The sequence below is a fragment of the Zootermopsis nevadensis genome, unplaced genomic scaffold (genome assembly GCF_977971745.1).
Source record: "Zootermopsis nevadensis isolate Lab colony 2312 unplaced genomic scaffold, Znev_1.0 Znev_ptg000021l, whole genome shotgun sequence".
NCBI classification, from domain to species: Eukaryota; Metazoa; Arthropoda; class Insecta; order Blattodea; family Termopsidae; genus Zootermopsis; species Zootermopsis nevadensis.
In genome coordinates, this window is record NW_028259153.1 from 7,304,695 (window position 1) to 7,327,226 (window position 22,532).

The 22,532-nt window shown below is 40.3% G+C and overlaps 2 protein-coding genes across 29 annotated transcripts in view; one reads left to right on the forward strand and one right to left on the reverse strand.

The window, feature by feature from the left end:
• LOC110836272 (retrovirus-related Pol polyprotein from transposon 17.6) lies at positions 1-15,411 on the forward strand. 5 transcript variants are annotated; one of them, XM_022077508.2, is made up of 8 exons: positions 1-256; positions 10,174-10,222; positions 11,219-11,337; positions 11,772-11,909; positions 12,329-12,416; positions 12,648-12,784; positions 13,289-13,466; positions 15,139-15,411. In XM_022077508.2, the coding sequence occupies exons 3-7, from the start codon at positions 11,323-11,325 to the stop codon at positions 13,409-13,411; spliced, it is 501 nt and encodes a 166-aa protein (XP_021933200.1). In that variant the 5' UTR covers positions 1-256; positions 10,174-10,222; positions 11,219-11,322; the 3' UTR covers positions 13,412-13,466; positions 15,139-15,411. The 5 variants fall into 5 exon arrangements, with proteins under 5 accessions (XP_021933200.1, XP_087208787.1, XP_087208785.1 ...); XM_087352661.1 differs by lacking the exon at positions 1-256 and adding an exon at positions 353-642; XM_087352660.1 differs by lacking the exon at positions 1-256 and having other exon boundaries at positions 9,249-10,222.
• LOC110836683 (uncharacterized) overlaps positions 11,428-22,532 on the reverse strand; it is a 27,398-nt gene continuing 16,293 nt past the window's right edge. For 11 of the 24 annotated variants that reach the window (XM_087352682.1, XM_087352683.1, XM_087352685.1 and 8 more), the window contains one exon: positions 11,428-21,660. The gene's annotated coding sequence lies outside the window, so the exon portion shown is untranslated. The remainder of the gene's footprint in view (positions 21,661-22,532) is intronic. The other 13 variants (XM_087352680.1, XM_087352679.1, XM_087352678.1 and 10 more) reach the window with 8 other exon arrangements.

Below are 22,532 nucleotides of genomic sequence, written 5' to 3' on the forward strand. Positions count from 1 at the left end.
CGGCATTGTTGTGTTTAATTACTGCCGTCAACAATCCGCTTTCGTTATTGCGGAAAGAGCTGAGCTGTGAATCGCTTGTAGCAGACGTTCCTTATAGACTACACACATTTGTGCTGTTAAAACGTTTTAGAATATCACAAGTATTTATCTTATATAAGAATTGTTAAGAAATCTGTGATACTACCCTCCACTGTATCCATTTTGCTATCGATTGCGGGTGAACATCGTATTCTCTTACAACTGAACAAAGTTTGAGGTAAGGGATTCCTATTTATAATTATGATTGATTATCACATTCAATGTTTTCTTATGCATTTGTGAAATCGTGTAAGAGAATTAGGCTTTTCTTCTTTTGATGTAAAGAAGACTATACGGAAGGGTCATTCGACAAAAAATCGTAACGAAGTTGTGTAAGATCCATATCAACAATGTGTAAATATGGACCGAAAACAATGTTCAGCTTTTATATGAACTCCTGCGTGCATTGTTATGTTACCTAAAAAACTAATTGTTGCGTCATCTGTTTACTCGGCATTGTTGTGTTACATTACTGCCGTCAACAATCAGCTTTCGTTATTGCGGAAAGAGCTGAGCTGTGAATCGCTTGTAGAAGTGTCTCGTAGACTAGATACATTTGTGCTGGTAAAAACGTTTTAGAATATCACAAGTACTTATCTAATATAAGAATTATTAAATTTCATTACATTACATCACATTACGGAGACATATTTTGTGCCAGTCCAGGTCTGTGGTTCAATTCCCGAACGGACTGAGCCTTGAGATGAAAGGTAAACCAGGCTTCGGCATGTTGATCTGGCTTATAAGAAAAACGAAGAAGGTGTAATTACATGATTTCTGGAACGCCTTACTTCACCTAAATTAGACTGAATGCTTAATTTTGGCTTTGTGGAGCACATTGAGTTGAAGGAATGTGGCCCAGATGGCCACTTGCGGGTCACCCTCCTCGGCCTTCCTTCTGTCCCAAGGGGAGCCTGAAGTAGAAACAAAAAAATGGGCAAACCTAAACCAACAAAGAAAGTACTTAAGCCACCCCACACATGGTGTGCATCCCTTCCAGATGCGGGGTGATGACTGCATTACGACCATCGCATCATTGCGATGGACCAATTGACTTTGAGCTCAGCTTATAGGCGCGTTCCCACCGTTGTGGAGGAACGAATCAGGTCGCAGCTGTTAAGCCAAATTCAATGAAAAATTACGTAATGCAGGGGTATTTAAGCGCAACCGTGGTTGCGGGGCGCTCTCAAAAAGTTTTGGTCCTTCGGTCGAGCGGGGGTGTTTTTCTTAACAAACGTACGAAAGAACAAAGGAACAGCCGAGCCATCCAGCTGCCTCCGTGAATAGTGCTTAGGATATTTATGTTCCTGCGCGTATTAAGGAAAAATAAAGTGTCGTCGATCAGTGCAACACAGAAAGACTTTGTCGTCCATTTGTGCAGAAACCTGCTCCACCTTCTAATTCCCGTATATTCCCAGGGAGTCGGAAACTCGTGCTCACCGACAACCTCACACCATGATCAACAATCCCTTTCTGTATCTTTACACATCCCACGTCAAGAAGCTGTAACCATATGAGCAAACCAGGCTACGACTACGAGTATACTAAACAAGCAGTGTGACGTGTGGTGGAAGAAAAGGGACGGTTACAGCGATTTGGCGCCCAACGTGGGGCACGACGACGTAGAAGTGGGGCTTACAAGGAAGAAAGGCACGACGACGGAGAAGCGGCTCGACGACGAAGGAGCAGCCACGACGAAGAAGCGGCGGTCAGGAGGACGAGCGGTAAACAAGTCTCCACGCCGTTCGCAGCAAGGCCGAGGGACAACGACCGAAGTCGAACCGAGAGCTACAACCTTCGACGACATCCCTATTCAGGCAAGCCTACAGGCATTCAGGTGGGTGAAAGGCAATATGGCTTTCAGGGGTCTTCGAAGTAAGAAGGCATTGTGCGACGAAACCGAGGAGGACTTGCTAGGAGATTGGCCGTGCGGACAGGCTACTGAAGACGAACAAGTAGTGGACCATCCAGTAGTCGAGGCCGAGGAAATATTTGAGCGTAACACAACAGGGGGAGAAAATTTAAGAACTGTAGGTACAGTTGAATTGAGTAACAAAACGGGGGGAACTGCAGATACAGTTGAACAAACAGATCTATTAAACATGATATTGCAGGCTTTGCAGGAGAACAGAAAGGAAAATGAAAGGTTCAGGGAGGAAACTTTACAGATTTTGCAGGAAAATAGAAAATGAGACAAAGAGGAAAATGAAAGGATTAGGAAGGAAACTTTAGAGACACTGCAGGATAGTATTTTCAGAAATTCAGAAGTGTTATCTAAAAAATTCAGGGCCGAGGTTAATAAAATAAATGAAAGTATTAATAAGAGAATAACATATGAAAATAATGAATTAAAGCAAGCTGTTATCTGTCTGGAGGAGGATACTCAGCAACAAATTAGAAGTGTGAATAAAAAAATAGGCCAAGTGAATGAAAGTATGAATGCAAAATTGAGAACGCAAGTGTCTGAAGCCAAGGCGGATCACGAAAGGCTAGGAAAGGAACTCAGGGCTGAAGTGGAGACAAATATGAGAAATATTTATAAGGAAGTTTCGAGCCTAAAGGGGGGAGTGACGGAGGAAAATATGAACCTGGTTCAAGAGCAAGTGAAGGCTGCTAGCAGGGACAGCGTTTTGAAATTAGGAGAAATTTCTAGCAGGATAGACAAAATTCAGGAACAAGTAACTGCAGTGTGTCATAGTCGATCTGACAACGGGCACCCATCTCTTATTAGCTCGGAGGGGTGCACGGAACGAGGTGTGCCAACCCCGTTACAAACGCTTGGCTCTGGACACGAAGCGGGAGGGCGTGAGAGAGTGTGCGAGGTTCAGCGGTGCCCAAATGAGGGACCTACTGTGCCATTTACATGTAGTAGTGGGGGTGACCTGACGCGCACCCATGAGTTGGCTGGACTAACCAGTAGTGTCTTAAACGATCTAGTTCTACCAAAATTTCATGACAGTAATCGGCAGAATATTTTGCAGTTTCTCGCGGAACTTGATGACTACTATTCGTTGAAGGGGGTCCCAGAACGTTTGAAATTGCCTATAGCAGTCAAGGCTGTTACGGATAACTATGCAAAACAATGGTTTACGGCAGTATACAAGGACTTAGCTGACTATAATCACTTTAAGCAATCCATTACGGAGCTATTATGGAATCCGCAAGTACAGTCTCAAGTGCGTATATCACTATATCAGAACAGGTACGACAGAAATAAAAATGAAACCATGTCGTCGCATTTCTTGCGATATTCTGTGTTAGCAGCCAACCTATCACCTAGATTGGCAGAGCTACACCTCGTAGATGCAATTTCCGGCCATTTCCCGCCGTATGTGCAACGAGCGCTTTTGTCTGCTGGCGTTCGAACCGTTCAGGACGCGTTGACTTTTCTACGAAAAATGGAAACTATGGAAAATTTTGACGAGCGGGGAAAACAGAATTCTGATGCGTCGCACAACGCAAGGAACATGCAAGGAGGTTCAAATGAAAGGGGACAGGGCCGATTTGATAGGAGCAGAAATCACCCCACCAAGTGAGGAGCACAAATTTCCGTGAGAATCAGGGTTATAACCGAAACAGACCATACTCGTCACATGACGGCGGACAAAGGGGCCAGTTCACCTCTCGGGAAATTACAGGCACTGGGATGCACACTAGAAACAACGGCGGCTACCACGAAGGTTTGAATCCAAGAGCAGACCCCTACGACCCTAACAGGAACGACACGCCTGCAACGAGCCGAGGACGCTCATCAGAACAAGCTCCGGGAAACGAACCCAGGACGATGTAGAGGACCGCCCATTGTCCCCCGACGACGGCCTAGCCCAAGGTCCAGTCATGAGTTCGAGAAATGCAACTAAAGATATGGTAGAGCCTGAGGAAATTCACGATATTCTTAATTATGTTTCTGAGAATCCAAACCAAGAAAGTGAGATGACGATTTTTTATATAAACGAGGATAATCTACATGGTTGCCCTCAAGCTAAATTGAAAATCGGGAACAAGGAAGTGATAGCCATCTTAGACAGCGGTGCTGAAATTTCGATTATTTCCGAGGCATTGTTTGATGCTGTGATAGAAAGTGGGTTAAAACTATTACATATCCCTGTAGTAAACGGAGTGCTGATCTCGGCATGGGGTTCGCGGACCAAGAGGATAAGAAGGCAAGCGTTGATCCCGATCAAAATAGATGATCAAATGTACGAGCAAGTTTTTATGGTTGCCCCTCAGTTGTTAGCGCACGCTATATTGGGAGCAAATTTTTTGAATGATTTTCAAGTTGTTGTTGATTTCAAAGAAAAATGTTTCACGACAAAGCAGGATGGAAAAAGATCCAGACATAGTTTCATCTACGAGGATGCGGCAGGGGGAGGAGACGGGAACAGGCCGATTGCGAGCTCGGACCTGGCAGCTTATGATCATCGGTTCATTAATGGAATAGAATGTGGACGGTCGGAGAATCGAGTAGCAGCCACTTATGATAACTATAATAGTACAGGCAAGTGCGTTACAAGTCACAGCGGGGAGACAAATACCGCTTTATTCGTCGGTGTAGATGACTGCGAGTCAGATATGAGTTACGAGGGACCAGACATCCCTGGTTTATTTAATTTACGTCGCATTAATATGAGTCCAGTGAACAGATACCGTGAAGATGTAAAGCGCATTGTTCGACGAAGTAGTTATGAAGGCAACTCGAAAGATCAGGTACTGAGATACCGTCAGGAAAATGAACCAATGGACGCTAGGGCCATCCCTATCCGAGACCTGCGCGCTAAAGTGGATGAGGCTGCGAATTTAAATAAAATACAAAGGGAAAAACTATTTGACTTGCTCCTAAAATACAAGAATTCCTTTACGACGAGACCGGGAAAATGCAAAAATTTTTCTTATAAATTTGATGTGAACTCTCCGGGCCCGCTTGTTGGTTACAGCAGACCAATACCCTTCTCCGTGAGGAACGAGGTTCGAGCCCAGATTGAACAGATGAAAGGGGACGGGATGTTAGAGATTTCTACGTCTACGCATCTTAACCCGTTAACTATTGTCATGCGGGAGGGGAAACCGCCTCGCATTTGTCTAGATGCAAGAAAGGTCAACCGGTTAATGACCGCTGATCGAGCAAGAGTACAACCGATAAATGAATTATTGCAACAGTTTCACGGGGCCAGGTTTATTAGCAATATCGATCTATCATCGGCTTTCTTGCAAGTGGAATTAGCACCAGAATTACGTGTATACACAGCTTTTCTGTTCGAGTCCCAGGTCTACCAGTTTACTAGAACGCCGTACGGATTCCGAAATTCTTTGGCTGCGTTTGTCAGGGCGCTACAGACGACTCTTGGCTCACAAGCTGCGGGTTTTGCTTTGGCTTACGTCGACGACATAACAGTTTTCTCCCAAACGTACGAGCTTCATCTCAGGCACCTCGAGACAGTGATTGGCAAGCTGACTGCAGCCGGTTTTACCATTAATGCCGGAAAGTGCAACTTCTGCAAACCCGAGATAAGGTTTCTAGGACACGTAATTAGCAATGGCGGCGTCTTCCCAGACCCTCGACGCATAGCAGCCATATTAAACCACCCAGCACCGAAGAACCAGAGGCAATTAAGACAATTTTTAGGCGTATGCAATTATCACCACAGATTTATTATTAATTACGCCAGTTTTGTAGCGCCTCTACTACCAATGCTTAAGAAGGGGAATAAGTGGAAGTGGACTTCGGATAGTCAGAAAGCATTTGAGATCCTAAGATTGAAGTTTGCCGACAGCATCCATCTAGTGCACCCAGACGTAACATTGCCATATTCGATAGACACCGATGCTAGCAATAAAGCTATTGGGGCCGTATTAAAACAAACCGGGCACGACAATGAAACGCTCATTGTATCCACCGCCTCGCGGGTGCTGTCTCCTGTGGAGAGCCGTTATTCTGTTGCAGAAAAGGAGTTGTTGGCTATTGTTTATGCTCTAGAAAAATTTCGGATATATATCTATGGACATTCTGTTACCCTGAATACAGACAACAAGGCATTGTCGTTTCTGCATAAATGCGCCTTGACCTCTAGCAGGATCGCTAGATGGGTGATGCACATACAGGAATACGACTTGCGCATAAAACATATTAGTGGTGCTAGCAATTTTCTTGCGGACGCGATAAGCCGGAATCCGGCTGGATTGGATTCCGAGGACATAAAGGGGTTGTCGCGACCAAAGGACATAATGGTGGCCGCCATAAACCTAGGTATCGACACCTCGATCGGCCGCAATCTTAAGGAGTTAGCGGCTTTCCAAGCACGCGACCCTAAATTACAAGAAATAATACAGGCTGTGAAGCAGTGGCGTGTGCCATCCAACAGAAATTACCTACTCCGGCACGACGTTCTGTACAACAGGGACAGCTACAACTACCCTTATTGGAGGCCAGTTTTGCCAACTGCGCTTGAAGTTAAAGTAATTAAATTTGTACACGTTTCTTTGGGACATCTGGGCACGGAAAAGTGCATGACTGAGATCGCCAACACTTTTCATGTGCGAAGTTTGGGGAGGAAGGTCAGAAAACTAATTTCGCATTGCGATATCTGTCAGCGGGTCAAGCACCCGAATCGCAGTTACGCGATTGAGGTTAGGAGCCACTTGCCGACGGCGCCCGGCGAGCTCTGTGCAGTTGATCTGTATGGGCCCCTCCCGACAGGGCGCGCTGGCGTCCGCTACATATTGGTTGTGTTGGACGTATTTACGAGATTTGTGAAATTATATCCGTTGCGGGCCGCAACTACGAAGACCTGCCTGAATAAGATTACGAAGTGTTATGTGGTGAACGTCATAAGACCGAAGAACATCCTGAGCGATAATGGAACTCAGTTTGCGAGCTCTTTGTGGCGGACTAAGTTGGCAGAGTTGGACATTGGCGTCAGGTTTTCTCCTATAAGACACCCGCAGGCTAACCCAAGCGAGCGTTGTATGAGGGAGATTGGCAAGTTTTGCCGAATATACTGCGACCAGCAACACAAGAAATGGCCAGAGCTATTGCCTGGGATTGAAGCATGGCTCAACGGGACGATGTCTGATTCAACCGGCTATTCTCCCGTGGAACTGATGTTCGATGCACCGCGACCAGATCTTTTCGCGAAATTCCTAGCAAAGTCAACAGACGGGGTACCGCCTATTGAAAGTCTTCATGACAAGGTCCTGAAAGCCTACGTAAAAATGAAACAGAAGGCTGCAAAAAGAAACAAAAGACGTAAATTTGGAAAGACTGATTGGAACCCGCAGATTAACGACTTAGTGTTAGCGAAGTGCCAGCCGGTGTCGGATGCAGCGGCTGGTGAGACGAGCAAGTTCCACAGGGTATATGATGGGCCATGGGAGAATACTAATGTCATCCCGCCTGCGGCATACGAACTGTCCAGTTTAGATGGAAGAAGGCGCGGTGTGTTCAATAAGCTAGCGCTGAAACCGTATTTGAAGGACGAAGGAGACGCTATAAAGGACTAGATAGCGGAAGGCAAGGGTTGAAGGAGAGACCACAAACCGATGCCATGTTTTGCATAGGCTCGAATGTTAGCATACCTGCTATAGAACTAGAAAGGTTTTTTTCGTTTGTTTGGGACAGATCAGTTTCCTTGTGTTGAATGCCTTGTTGCGGTCATGGATTTTACTGCCACTGTGCCAGTGATTCAATTGTATTCACATATATCCTTATGTGTTAGTATAATTCTAATTAAAGTTAATCAATTAAGTGAGTAGTTAAGTTTGAGTATATCTTGTAGGCGGATGACGCCAACCTTAATAGAGTAGTACTTACAAACCTAGATGGATGTTGTGTAGATTCAAAGGTGTAAAGAGATGGTGTTCATTGTATTTCTCTTAGTATTAATGATAGTGTTCAGCTATTTTTCATGTTCAAATGTTTTGTGTGTGTGTTTCTTTTTGCTACACCAGATCTGAGCTGCATAAATGTAACAGCCTACTCTGTTAACCTAACAGCCGCATACCACGTGGCAATAGCAGTAAACAGCTGGCTGAGCTGCTTGGGTTTGAGTTTCAGTAGAAGGAGGGTTGGAATGGTTTGGTGTTAAGTGAAATATTGTAACGACCTGTCACGGGCAGTTGAGATGAGGCTGGCTGTTTGTAGGTCAAAAGCGCATCTCATCTCAAGGGGGAGTGTTGTGCCAGTCCAGGTCTGTGGTTCAATTCCCGAACGGACTGAGCCTTGAGATGAAAGGTAAACCAGGCTTCGGCATGTTGATCTGGCTTATAAGAAAAACGAAGAAGGTGTAATTACATGATTTCTGGAACGCCTTACTTCACCTAAATTAGACTGAATGCTTAATTTTGGCTTTGTGGAACACATTGAGTTGAAGGAATGTGGCCCAGATGGCCACTTGCGGGTCACCCTGCTCGGCCTTCCTTCTGTCCCAAGGGGAGCCTGAAGTAGAAACAAAAAAATGGGCAAACATAAACGAACAAAGGAAATACTTAAGCCACCCCACACATGGTGTGCATCCCTTCCAGATGCGGGGTGATGACTGCATTACGACCATCGCATCATTGCGATGGACCAATTGACTTTGAGCTCAGCTTAAGGCGCGTTCCCGCCGTTGTGGAGGAACGAATCAGGTCGCAGCTGTTAAGCCAAATTCAATGAAAAATTACGTAATGCAGGGGTATTTAAGCGCAACCGTGGTTGCGGGGCGCTCTCAAAAAGTTTTGGTCCTTCGGTCGAGCGGGGGTGTTTTTCTTAACAAACGTACGAAAGAACAAAGGAACAGCCGAGCCATCCAGCTGCCTCCGTGAATAGTGCTTAGGATATTTATGTTCCTGCGCGTATTAAGGAAAAATAAAGTGTCGTCGATCAGTGCAACACAGAAAGATTTTGTCGTCCATTTGTGCAGAAGCCTGCTCCACCTTCTAATTCCCGTATATTCCCAGGGAGTCGGAAACTCGTGCTCACCGACAACCTCACACCATGATCAACAATCCCTTTCTGTATCTTTACACATCCCACGTCAAGAAGCTGTAACCATATGAGCAAACCAGGCTACGACTACGAGTATACTAAACAAGCAGTGTGACGTGTGGTGGAAGAAAAGGGACGGTTACAATTTACGTCAGGTTCTCCAGAACCGTGGTTCCACTGTCAACTGTTTTTGACGTAAGTACGTCTATAAAGAAGGGTCATTCGGCAAAAAAGTGGAACGAAGAAGTGCAACAATGGTTTATCAACAAATAAACAACAATGGTTACCTAGGAAACTTCATCTGTTTATCAACAAATAAACAACAATGGTTACCTAGGGAACTTGAACTGTTCATCAACAAATCGACAATAATGGTTACCTAAGGAACATCTATTTACTCGGCATTTTTGTTACCTAGGAAACGTCATCTGTTTACTCGGCATTGTTGTTACCTATAAAACATTTCATTACATTACCTTACATTACATTACATTACCTTACCTTACCTTACCTTACCTTACCTTACAATACATTTCTTTACATTACATTTAGCTACCACAGACCTATCTTAAGCGTAACTAATTCAAATTAAATAAACAATGTCTCAATCATACTTATCTCAAATGTAAAGCATGTATAAAGGAAATATTTAGAATAAAGCCAATATATACGTAAACTTCCTTTCCGTATAGACGTATTTACATCAAATTCTCCGGAACTGTGGTTTCACTGACATCTTTATAAATTCCCTTTATTTTAATTACGTTATTCCAGATCTTTAAATGTAATGCCCTTATATTAATCTTCAATGTTTGGGTGCTGGGAACGCATGTCATTGACTTGCCATTGATTTACATTAAAAAAGAATTTCAATTTACGCCGGTTTGTCAAGGAACGCATTCCCGGCGTAAATCTGTACTTTGTCTTCCCCTGAATGGACGATGGCTTGGTTCCTGTGGCAAAAGTAAACAACTAGACAATTATTAAAGAGATATAATTATAGCAGAATGACCCATAAGATCAGAGTTTATTTTGAAATAATTGTGAAACCTTAAAACCTAAAGGTAGATAATTATTACATATTTAATTCAGTTGCAGTTTTGAAGTTTTAACTCTTTTATGATTTTCGGCAGGGATTTTCAAGAAAGAGCCATGGATAAGCTAGTGATCGAGCAACTAGAGGTACATCTTATTTTTAATACATTTATTTTTGTAGTCTCATGATCTAGTTTCAGCTAGATGGGGTCTGTAGAAACCACATTATGAGGAACTTTAAAATTTATACTCCTCCCCCAGTATTGTCAGGGTGATTAAGTCGAGAAGAATGAGATGGGCGGGGCATGTAGCGCGCATGGATGGGAAAAGAGAAGTGCATCGTGTATTGGTTGGAAAGCCTGAGGGGAAGAGACTGCTGGGGAGACCTAGACGTAGATGGGAGGATAATCTCAGGCGGAATCTATGGGAGACAGAAGTTGAAGGAGACTGGATTTTGTTGGCCCAGTACAGGGTCCAGTGGAGGGCTTTGGTTAATTCGGTGATGAACCTTCGTGTTTGGTAAGCCATCTAGTTAGTAAGTAGATTGTTTTACTATCTGAAGACAGATTTTAAACATAAATAGTGACTATTGGCCAATTCATAAGCTACTGACACATCTTAAACTAGTATTGAAGAGACTAATGAATTGGCCGTGGCAAAAGTAGGAATAGAAATAGAACTTGTTTGTTCCTCTTGTGCACTGTGTCACAGAATTTCCTTCGGAGTTATGTAAAATTGAGCATAAAGAATAAGACAGTTTGGCCTGGCTATAAGCAAACATAGAAGAGCTGGAAAGGTTTTTGATTTACCTGAAGTGGAATGGCATCTAGCTTTGTCCGTGCAACTTCTAGCACCGAAATTCATTTGTGAATATTTTCATGTTACCTAGGCTTACCATTTCTGATTGATACTGAAATATACATATTATATACACTTGAAGGAACTGAATCAAAATTTGGCATTAAAGGAAGAGTTAGCATCAAAACGTATTGACTGTGAGAATAACCTGAAAGACTTGCAGCAATATATTTTTGTTTGTGGCGATCATTTTCATTTCCAGTATTTGGTTTCTGTATTTATATGTAACTGTGGCTAACAAAATAATTTGTGAAAGAACGTAACATGGTAATTATATATTTTCAGATCTTGGAGAGTTCGTTGCGTGATCTCTCTGAGGAGATGAAGTCACATCGGGAAAAATTGAAGTCTAAAAAGTTGGTAGAGATAAGGAGCTGGAAAGCTTGCTCATGCAAATTGAGATGGTACGTATGGAAGTTCTTCATAAAGACGAAATATGTTTTAAAGGCAAAGTTGGCGAAAGCTGTTGACAAGAAGTAACGTCTAGACGTATGTGTTTTTTCACAACATGTTTTATTGAGACTTTATTTCCACTCATTCTACTAATTTGTTAAACTAGCTGAATGGGATTTTAGGTCCTTACAGCAGTGAATATGAAGATAGCTGTATTCTGAGTTATGGTACTCTGTAGTGTAGTAGGTCCCTGTTGGTCTTCATCATCAGATTGACGCCCTGATGATGGAGGCAGCAGGCAACTCTAAAACGTTAGTGAATTTCTACCATACTTCATAATGTCTGCAACCCAGAAGATAGCCATCTTCAATTATTAGTTTGCTGACAAAATCAAATACATTTGGTTTTTGCTTTTGCATAGCTTTAAAGTTTTCACTCTTTTCAGAAAAATGTTGGCAGCGAAGGTAAGGGAGAATTTCATACGTGCCTTGAAGAACAAGTAAAAGAATTCACCAATATTGGTAAGAATCATAAGAATCTTGATAAAGAAATCGAGGCAAAAGAGAGCCGTGAACTAAAGAAGGTATGTGTACTTTATAATACATTTTATTCTGCTTTGTTAAGGATTCTAATTTTGTTGTAAACAGACTGCAACCATATAGTCAACTATTGTATCTATCGTGCAAAAAGTAATTCTTGTGGTAAACCCACTGCACTTTGCAGTCAAATGTTTAGCATTTCTTCTTCATATTCAGAATTAATGCAAATTTCTGGGTGATACATATGTATATATCATTTGTCATATGAAACCAAAACTGGAAGACGTAGTTTAGAGTGTAATATTTGAGGTATTTACAGCAATGTAAATACATTCTGCAGTAACCCTGTAATGAAATTCCTGTCATAAAGCTTTTGCTCTTCCACAATATCTGGGATATATTTGAACAGATCTGCCATGCTCGTGAACTTACTGCTGATTCTAAAATTATCATTGACGTACAGGATTCAAGAATCAAGGAACTAATTGCGTCCAGTGATGAGGAATTGAAACGATTACAAGAGATCGTTAAACACATGCGTTCTACTCAGAGTAAGACATCTCAGGATCTTTAAATGCATGTGGTACAAGTATATTCTTTTTTTACCAATGAACTTTAAGCATCTGTGACAACATAAATCAGAATTATGTTGTCACAGAAATAAGAATTTTTTAAGTAGGATTTGAAGTTTCCGCTGTGTTGATTCTGAAGATGGCTGTCTTTTACTATAAGGAAAGATCAAAACACCAGTAATTTAGTGGTAATAATGTGATCTATTTCAGAAAAAAATAAAAGAGCTCACTTTGACGCAATTAAAAATATTGATGACGCCACGTGTGGATTGAATTTTCTTTTTGATCGATCTCTTTCACTTGAAAGTGACGCAGCACTTGCAAGAGCTAAATATGAAGGTCTTTTGGTAAGTTACAGATAAAATATAAATATTATGTAAGCAAATATTGTAGTCTTATGTTTTAATTTAAGCTGGTTATCTGACTTTTAATTCCTACATAGTTCTTATTTCTGTTTAATACCGAATAATTACAAGATGTATTAATTAGGAAGTTTAAACAATTAGCTAAATGAAGTGAATAGAGTTCAAAGAACAATATGATGGCGCTGTTCAACCTGCAAATGTTCACTTGTCTTTGATATGTTGAATGGTTGTCACACAAATTGTGTATATAATTTGTTCTTTACTTAGCACTGAAACTTCCATTTTCTGCATGCATTTGTGTTGTATAAAATGCACGTAATTAACTTCCGCACTGGCCTAGGATTTCTCCACAAAGTTAATTACTTAACGTAGCTATTCCAGCTCAGGTGACAAGTAATCATTTGCTAACAATTTCCTATCGAACATGTGTATGCAGTTTTATCTGCCTTATTATTTTATGTCCTCTTATTTTGTTGTATATTGTAGCTTAAATACGATTATTGGCGTAAGAAAGTGGCTGAATGTGAACAGCGGATGAAAAAAGAAAGTCGGAACTTAATAGAGCTTCTGCTGGAACTAAAGCCTCTGGAAGAAGGGACATCTAAATAGTCTTCTACGGAGTCTTCTGATAGTCCATAAACACTGAAAAAATCACCAGGAATAGGTATTAACAATTTTAATTTTCCAACCATCCATATGTCCCGATGTTGCGTAATGACGTCATAAGTTTTCTGGCCACTTTTTAAGTGTTTTGTTCTGGGTCATAGATCATAATAATACAGATAATGATAAAATTGCTGGGAAGATTATTCAACATTTTATCACTCATGATAACCACAACATATTTCTGGAGGGACTGAGTAAAACCACATAACCTCATAATCAGGCAGCGGGTGAATGTGAAGCCGTTAAGTTTGTGATTTGTCAAATGTGAACACCAGTTGTGATATTGTCACTATGTGGTGCAGGATATTCTTTGAAAAGGTTGTTGTATACTATAGCCCACTTTCTTTATAGACCCTGGAGGTTCATCACCATTTTCACAAAAGCGTACCATTGGACTTAACTAACTACATCCAGTTCACTCTATCAGTTCTTATCTCCTTAAGGTCTGTCTTAACGTTGTCCTCCCACCTACACCTAAGTCTTCCCAGCTGTCTCATCCATTCAGACCTCCCAACCTAGGCCCTGTAAACATCCCTCCATGAACCTCGATTTATTTATGTGTCATTTCTCTCTGTCCAAATGTCTGCATGTAACACATCTGGAATTTGTGAACAAAATTTGATATAGGGGAGATTTGCGAGCATTTGTAAACCCATTCCAGTTTTCTTTGAATTATATAAGAATAATGAACACTCACATGAAGACCTACTAGCATTTCTGTGACCATATTGACCACAACTCACTAAATATTTGTTAGAAAAGAAAAAGTATTAGAGAAAAATTAAACACATTTTCTGCCCTGTGCACTTTTTCCTAAAGTCTTTCATTGTTTAGATACTTGTTGATGTTTATGCTGTGTCATACTGTAACAAAAGTAGCTTTGAATGTATTTTAATTTGTTTTAAAATTGGAGTTCCTTCTCGTTTGTCCACTTCATTTTTTTCTAAATGTGTTTGCATTAGATTAAATGTTCTACCAAAGTGGTTTTGAAATGTCGATCACTGACCTGGCAATGAACTAAAGACTGACAGGCATGCAGGTTATCATGTACAAGGAAATCAAGCATGCTAATGGTGGATTATCTCTGTTCATTGGCTCATTTACATCATTTATGTGAAGGGCCATTAGATTGGAATATTTTGCTTTAAATACGTATTTTATCACATGTGAGCAGCTTACTTTTTTCTGAGTCCCAACTTGAGGTCCTCTTTATTATTGTTTATAAATTTTGCCAGTTGCCGTTATTTCTTTGCACAAACACAATTCCAGTGCCTGTCTACTGATAAAAAATTTAAAGTTGTACTTTTTGTTTTTGTAAAGTTGTGTCAGAATTACCATTTTTCCCCATGGCATAGGTGTAATATTATACAGTCATTTCAGAGTAGGGATATACCATGTGACTCATGCTAAGTAAGATGGCAAGAGCACTGATTGCAGTAACATAAGAGAAAGTCTTTGGAAGTTTCTTTATAGTGTTGATGTCTAGCAGATTCACCATGTAACATAAGAACCACAAAATTATTTAAACATCATTGATACAATGTATATGTCTGCATTGTTAGCCTTTCATTGCTTCGAAAGACAGTTTCCCATGTATCAGATGTAAATGCCAGTCTGGTTTTTAAACATGACTTAATTAATAGGAAGTAAATTTTGTCTTGTATTTGCAGGCACATTCATAGAGTGCAAGTTTATTGTGGCGCGTGCAAATAGAGGACTTGATGATGCTTCAGTGTCAGCTAGTTGCAGCATATCGCTGGATGAAAAGAGTGCTGATGTCCGGCATTCAAATTTTAAATGTTGTATTTTGTTCTATGTAATTTTTTTTCTAATGGGGATGTTTGTCACCATAAGGATTTGAAAAACAGATTACTTTGTCAGTACCTTAATCGAAGATGGTGTTCTTAGCTTCTGCACAAAATATATTTGCAGTTGTTGATTGATTTTTGTGTTCCACACCTTCGTACACTAGTTCATAGATTACACTTCTTTGTTGATGTTCATTTGTTGAATAACTTTAAATTGAACTTATCAAAGGAAGATAAATAATAATTTATCAGCCTCAAGCAATTCAAACTCAGAATGAATATTGATTAGAAATTATAGTGTTGAAAATGTGATTCAAATGTTAGTACCTTAAATAAGCAAAAAAGATTACATTTCCTAATTGAGATGAAACATCCTTTGGCAAGAGCAGTTGTAGTGTATGTGTGAAGGACATCAAGCAGATAACATCACCATGAGATTAAATGAAAACTAGCATTGAGATGCTAAATTTTACCATGTGTGTAATGCGCTGTAGCAATGTTAATATTATGTTATTTTCAAACATATTGTTGAAAATCATTGACCATAAAACATTGGGAAACATTGAGAAAGTGGTAAGTTTGCTCTCTGTATGTATTGCAAGATACTTTGAATAATTTAAAATATTTCAATATAATGCCATTAAAAATAATTATAACATGATTCACTTTATTAGAACATGAACTGCATTTCAATTCAAAGAGTTTTGATGTTCAGCCTCGATTGAAAGGCTAATAATTACTTCAGTATGTTTGTGTGAGTATGTGCAATGTCTGTCCCTTCCATTAGCCTTTAAAACAAGTTTCCGATTTTAATACAAGTTAGTATGGATATTATGCCACTGAAGAATATCCTCAATGTCTCCAGTTCTCTACCATTAACAATACAACCTATGATATGTGAATAAGATTGGCAACATTAAATGTAGATTACTGACATTTGTATGGTAATAGATTTTTAGATAAAATGTGCAACTGTGTAAGTGTAATTTAAGTGTTTGGTTTAAAATAACATGCGAAGAGCACAAAATCAGTAATTATTTTTTTGCTTTGACAGTGGTAAACACTGAGTAACTGTAACTATGCAAGTTTAAATTTGGTGTGGTGTGCTGTTATGTATCATATTTTGTATCAAGCATTTCTGTATGTGTTAATAATTAAACTTAGGATTGACATGAATGTTTGAGGTTACCTATTTCTGTTTTTCAGTTAGTGCAAATCTGTATAATCAAGAATTCTTCACAACACTGAATAACGTCTTCTAGTAGCGTTATAACCCTGTGTGGGTCTTAGCTTGTTCGATGAATTTTTTCCATTCTGTCCCATTATTCACAATTCTTCTCCATCCCTTCACTCCCATCGTCCTCACATCCTCCTCCACGTCATCTATCCATCGTTTGCGTGGTCTCCCTCTCATCCTACTTCCCATCGGTCTCCATTCCATCGCTCTTCTAGTTGCCGTTTCCTTCCATTCTTGCAACATGGCCAAGCCAGGCTAACCTTTTGCTTTTGATCAGCCTCACGATATCTGCTCCCTGTATGATACAATCTAGTTCATGATTCATCCTAATTCTCCGGGAGCCATCACTATTCTGTATTGGACCATAGATTTTTCGTAATATTTTGCGTTCAAATATTCTACGTTGTTGCTCATTAAAGTTAGTTAATGTCCAGGCTTCACATCCATATGTGACTACTGGTCTTATCAGATTTTTATAGATTCTCAGTTTAAGTTGCCTCCCCAATATTCTAGACTTCATTAAATTCTGATAGGCATAATAACATCTATTACCATTCACAATACGTGCTTTCATTTCATTAGTTACTGAGTTTCTAGTATTAATCTGTGAACCCAGGTAATTAAAATTCTGCACCTGTTCAAAATTATAATGTCCTATTCCCAGCTTATTTGTGACTTTCATATAGTTTGTTTTCTTGCCCTTTGTAATGTGAAATTTTAGCCTTGCCCAGTTACATAATATTGAGTCATTAAAGTTAATTTCATCATATTTGGAGGAATTGCATTACCATAAATTTGGTATGGTTAGATTTAGAACATTGATAAGACACCCTCAAACCTACATAATCCATTGCAGTCTTGGGTCATCAGGATTTTGAAAATTTACTGGGCTTAAAGAGAAGTAATTGGCTACATTTCAACATCTTCTCTTTTGTTGCCTGGTCCCTTCTTTCTTTTATTTTCATTTACATGGCAGAAGCCTTTGTCAGGTCTGACCATGCTCACAACATTGCAATACCCAAGAATGTTGGAAAAAGTGGAAGATGCTTTTCATGTGGACATCAGAGCATTGTCATTAGATATGAGTGTCTACTGTGCACACAGGCAGCACAGGGATTTATTAGCAGAGCAGATCCATAGCCTGATCATCATAAGTGCATCCGTGATACGATTACTACTGTAACAATGGGAATGTTGCAGAGAATATGGCAGGAATTGAATAACGACTAAATATTGTTCGTGCTATCAATGGTACACATGTAGAGGTTTATTAGTGTGTGTCAAATAAAATTTTTGAATTGTTCTTGTATTTTCTGTGATTTAATTTGCCTACCATTCATACTTTCTGTTCTGCGATCTGATAAAAATGTGGGAGGTTTGAACGGGACACCGTGTATTTCCGTAATACATAAAAGGGAAAGAAAGATGATTGTAAAAATTATAGGGGTATAACAGTAACCAGCACATTAAGTAGACTTTATGGAAGAATAATTCAATATTTTCTAGAAAAACAGTACAAGGAAATGGAGTCGGAAGAACAAGCAGGTTTTCGAGCGGGAAGATTTACAATAGATCATATATTTTGCTTACAACAAATTATCGAGAACAACCTCTTCATTTAGTGTTTTATTAATTTTATTTAGTGTTCTGTCTGACGACAGGTCCATATGAACAGGATCCTTCCATCCTTTTCTCGGACTGGGACCTGTTCGTATACGTTCTTGGCAGATGATCCAGAAGTGGTTTGCCATTGCCTTCTTCTGTGTGTGAATGGAGTAATTGTTGGGATGCCACAGAGAAACCGGGGAAGCCCCCGGAGAAAAACTCTGTGTTGCCTAGACCGCGGCCTTGCCCAACACAAGTTATAAATTCGGGCACCGCCGGGAATCGAACCCGGGACCCCAGGATTACAAGGCCAGCGTTCTAACCGCTAAACCACCGTGGATATAGAAAAAGCTCATGACAGTGTTCCTTTAACCAATCTATGGAGAGCTTTACTATCATTTGGTTCCAATCCTACTATATTAAAGGCAATTCAAACATTGTACAGAAATTCTATATCTAAAATAAGAATAGAAAGAAATTTGTCACCTGGATTTCAAGTTACCAAAGGGTTACGCCAGGGATCCTGTATATCACTCACATTACTTAAAATTTACACAGAAAAAGCTTTAGAGATTTGGAAGAAAAAGTGTAAGAATATTGGAATTACAATAAATGATAACACACTATATTCATTACAATTTTCTGATGACCAGTTGATTCTAGCTGAAGATTATGATGATCTAGAATATATGACTAGAAAATTGATAGAGGAATATAAACCATGGGGACCAAATGCCAATTTGAATAAAACAAATTATATGAAAATAGGGGAAATAAATGAAGATTTGGTTCTGGAAGGAGGGATGGAAGCAATAACACAGGCTGAAGAATTTAAATATCTAGGGGTGAAAATTACAAATTATGGGAAACAAAAGGAAATTAGATCAAAAATAAATTCATCTCTACACCAAAACCAAAATATTTAAAACAATAGTTAGAAGTATCATGACATATGACTCAGAAGTTTGGACTATGAAATCACAGTTACTTAAAAAAATATTGGCAGCTGAGATGGACTTTTGGAGACGTTCTGCAAGGGTGTGGAGACAGGGGAAAATAGGAATGAAACTATTAGAGATAGAGTTAATTTTCAAAATTCAATTCTTGATTTTATCTAACAAAAGCAATTAGAATGGTATGGACATACAAAAAGGATGACAGAAGAGAGATTACCGAAGAAGGTCATGGAATGTGTACCGCCTGAAAGAACGAAAATAGGACGTCCTCCAAACACCTGGATTATGGAATTCAATCAATAATGAGGGAGAGAAACATCGAAGAAAATTTTTGGGCAGACAGACAAGAATAGAGAAGAAGAATCAGAACGTAAAATGTGAAATATCAAATGTCACCTTCGGTACCGGAAAAATGTAAAACATTGTTAAATCAGAAATATATATTAACTTTGGAGAAATAACATTGTGTTAACTGTGTGTGTGTGTGTGTTAATCCAGAGAAACCTAGTGTAACCGGAACATATTTTGGGGGACCACTGGTTAGATAAGCCGATAAGTCGGATGAGCGAGGAAAAGGGGAACGTGGTCATGGATAAAAACAAAGTAGAGACTCAATACAGATTTTCCCTCGTCGGCGGATGATACGGGTGTTTCGCACGCACAAGCCGAGGGCAAAAGTTACTCGTGAGCACTGTTCGAGGGAGTCCCTGTACTAAAATAGTGAATTAATCAATCATTCTGTCTATCGTATGAAGTGGAGGTTCTGGTGTGATTCTCCCAGCGGTGAGGTTTCCATAATTGCCTTAAATTTGTAGACAGTAAAAGTAAACAACGAAAATTAATTAACTACGAAAATAGGGAAATGAAGCCAATTGGCTGTCATTGTTGTCTTTCGCGTTTTTCAATTTTCTTTCTGGTATGAAACAATAAAATGAATTGCTCTGATATGCCTGCACGTTGGTTGTATTATTAACCCGAAAAAACTGCACGACGAGTTTGTTTGTTTCTTTTTTGTAGAGGTAAAAATGCAAGCAAAGGGACGTTATTATCATTCTGAATGATAATGGCTCCTTCGAAACTCGCTAATGGAGAATGGCGAATAGACAGACACGTGGCTGCTATGGATTCATAGCTGCCCATGTCACGCGGTGGTGCACGTTAACCGAAAAATGAATTTCCATGATCCGCACTGATTTAAATGCAGAAGGCACAGAGGTTTTGTGTTCGTAGTTCTACTCCATTATGATAGGACCTGTCAGAAGTATAATATTTCAGGAACAAGTAATTTAGCCGATTTTCAGTGACTGGCTTACTGTCACTTTCAGAAAAACTGAGTAAATAAAGGTCCTTGCTGCCCCAATCATCAGGACGACGAGTCGCGACTACAACCTGGAAGACAGTCATCTTCGGACTCCCCGCCGTGAAAACTCAAGTGCTACTTCTTAAAAATGTAACCTAACGGTCGCAGGAAATTTGTGTGTAGATTTCGGCATTAGCGGCTTGTTGCAAAGTAACACACAGTGATTATGTTTCAGATATGCCCATTAGCGATTCTGCAGTTTTGTTCATCCCTCAACCCCGACACTATTCGAGAGGGTGCGGATGTGTTTTTCGACTGCCGGATATAGGCTCAGCCATCGGTTTACAAAGTGAAATTTCATCATAATGTGAGTACTTCAAGAGCATCACAGCGAATTATTTTCACATCTCTGCAAGGAACGCTAAATTAAGTCTCCAGGTTGTAATTAGGAATAAATAGGGTCTAACGTGATCGATAGAATGAAGTAACACACTTTTAAGAAAACTAATCTTCACGATCAATTCAATATTTGCTGAGACTGGTGGTTCATTTTTCTAACACAATGGTGGACATTGTTAACATTGTTTGTGGTATACCTGAGCATAATCGACGTTTAGGGAGATGAGTAGAATCCAACATAATATGCAGATGTCAAGGTATTTGATGTTGGCCTTCTGGGGAGTAACGCCGTGTGGACTTGTAGGTAGATACTAACGTTATGAGGAACATACTGACTCCATTCTCTGGAGGCACGGTCTAGCACAAAATCTTGTTAAATAATGGCGTTAGTGTTTTGTTACAAACAGAAAATTCAGTACTGAATTAATACATATACATGTTTATATGACTACCTTATTGGTCTAGATACATTTCGGCAGGTCTTACAGCATATGCCACTACATTCCGACCAATAAATGCGTATTTAAATAAATACGTGGACTCTTAACGTTGCAGATACAACGTAAGTATAAACACGTGTCCTCAGGTAACGGCTGCTCATGTAAAAAAGTCTTTAAAGGAGCAATCAAACCTCTAGGGGGTAGTCTGCACTAGACTTCAACTTAAATTTAATGCTTACGCATATTTCATGTTTCGGTAAATAAAGATGATTTTCCCCTCGTAAATAACACGGGTGTATGGCCAAATGGGTGCCTCTTTGCTCCCTTTCAGGGAAAATTGACCTCTGATCACGTGCACTCCTCTAGTGAACCTCTCATCTCGGTACCAGCAACGGATCATTCCATTGCTGCAACGAAGCTGACCAGCACTTGGAAGCATCAGCACTTCTTAAAATATACAAAAACAACAATTCTGCCTGATGTTTTGTATGGGTGCGAAACATGGTCTCTCACTCAGAGGGAGGAACACAGATTGCAGGTGTTTGAGAAATGGGTGTTGAGGAGGATATTTGGGCCTAGGAGAGAAGACGATGTGGCATGGAGAAAGCCGCAAAATGACGAACTTAAAAATCTGTACTCCTCCCCCAATATTGTCAGGGTGATTAAGTCGAGAAGAATGAGATGGGCGGGGCATTTAGCACGCATGGATGGGACAAGAGGTGTGCACCGGGTGCTGGTTGGGAAGCCTGAGGGGAAGAGACCGCTGGGGAGACCTAGACGTAGATGGGCGGATAATCTCAGGCGGGATCTATGGGAGATAGGAGTTGAAGGAGACTGGATTTTGTTGGCCCAAGAGGGCTTTGGTTAATTCGGAGATGAACCGGATTCGGTAAGACATCCAGTTAGTTAGTTTGGTGCGCTTATTGAACGATTTCCAAATTTTTTTAAAAATTACCTTTCTGCGGACACACCGCGCCCTTTCAGTAACTCCTGCGGATGCAGCCAGCCCTACCAACCTATGCCCGCAGGAAAGTGGCCTCCTTCAAACGCAGCCTACGCAAACTTACGCATGACCACCCTCTTCTGGTAGCCTGCTTCGGACAATGCTGTCTCCAACCAACCTATGCCCCTGAGCAGGTCGGAAGGGGCATGGCCTGTGCTCCACGCATTCAACAATAAAAGTATTTCCATACAATTATTACCACATTGGTTTTCCACTCACCTTACTTCTTCCGCTTCTGATGCATAAATCTCCACACTCCTAGCATCCGAGTGTTTTTGGTATGCTCGTCTTCATGAACAATCTCATACCTTATGAA

Coding starts and splice junctions, on each gene's coding strand:
- LOC110836272 (XM_087352659.1), top strand. CDS start 3,916: ATGAGTTCGAGAAATGCAACTAAAGATATGGTAGAGCCTGAGGAAATT.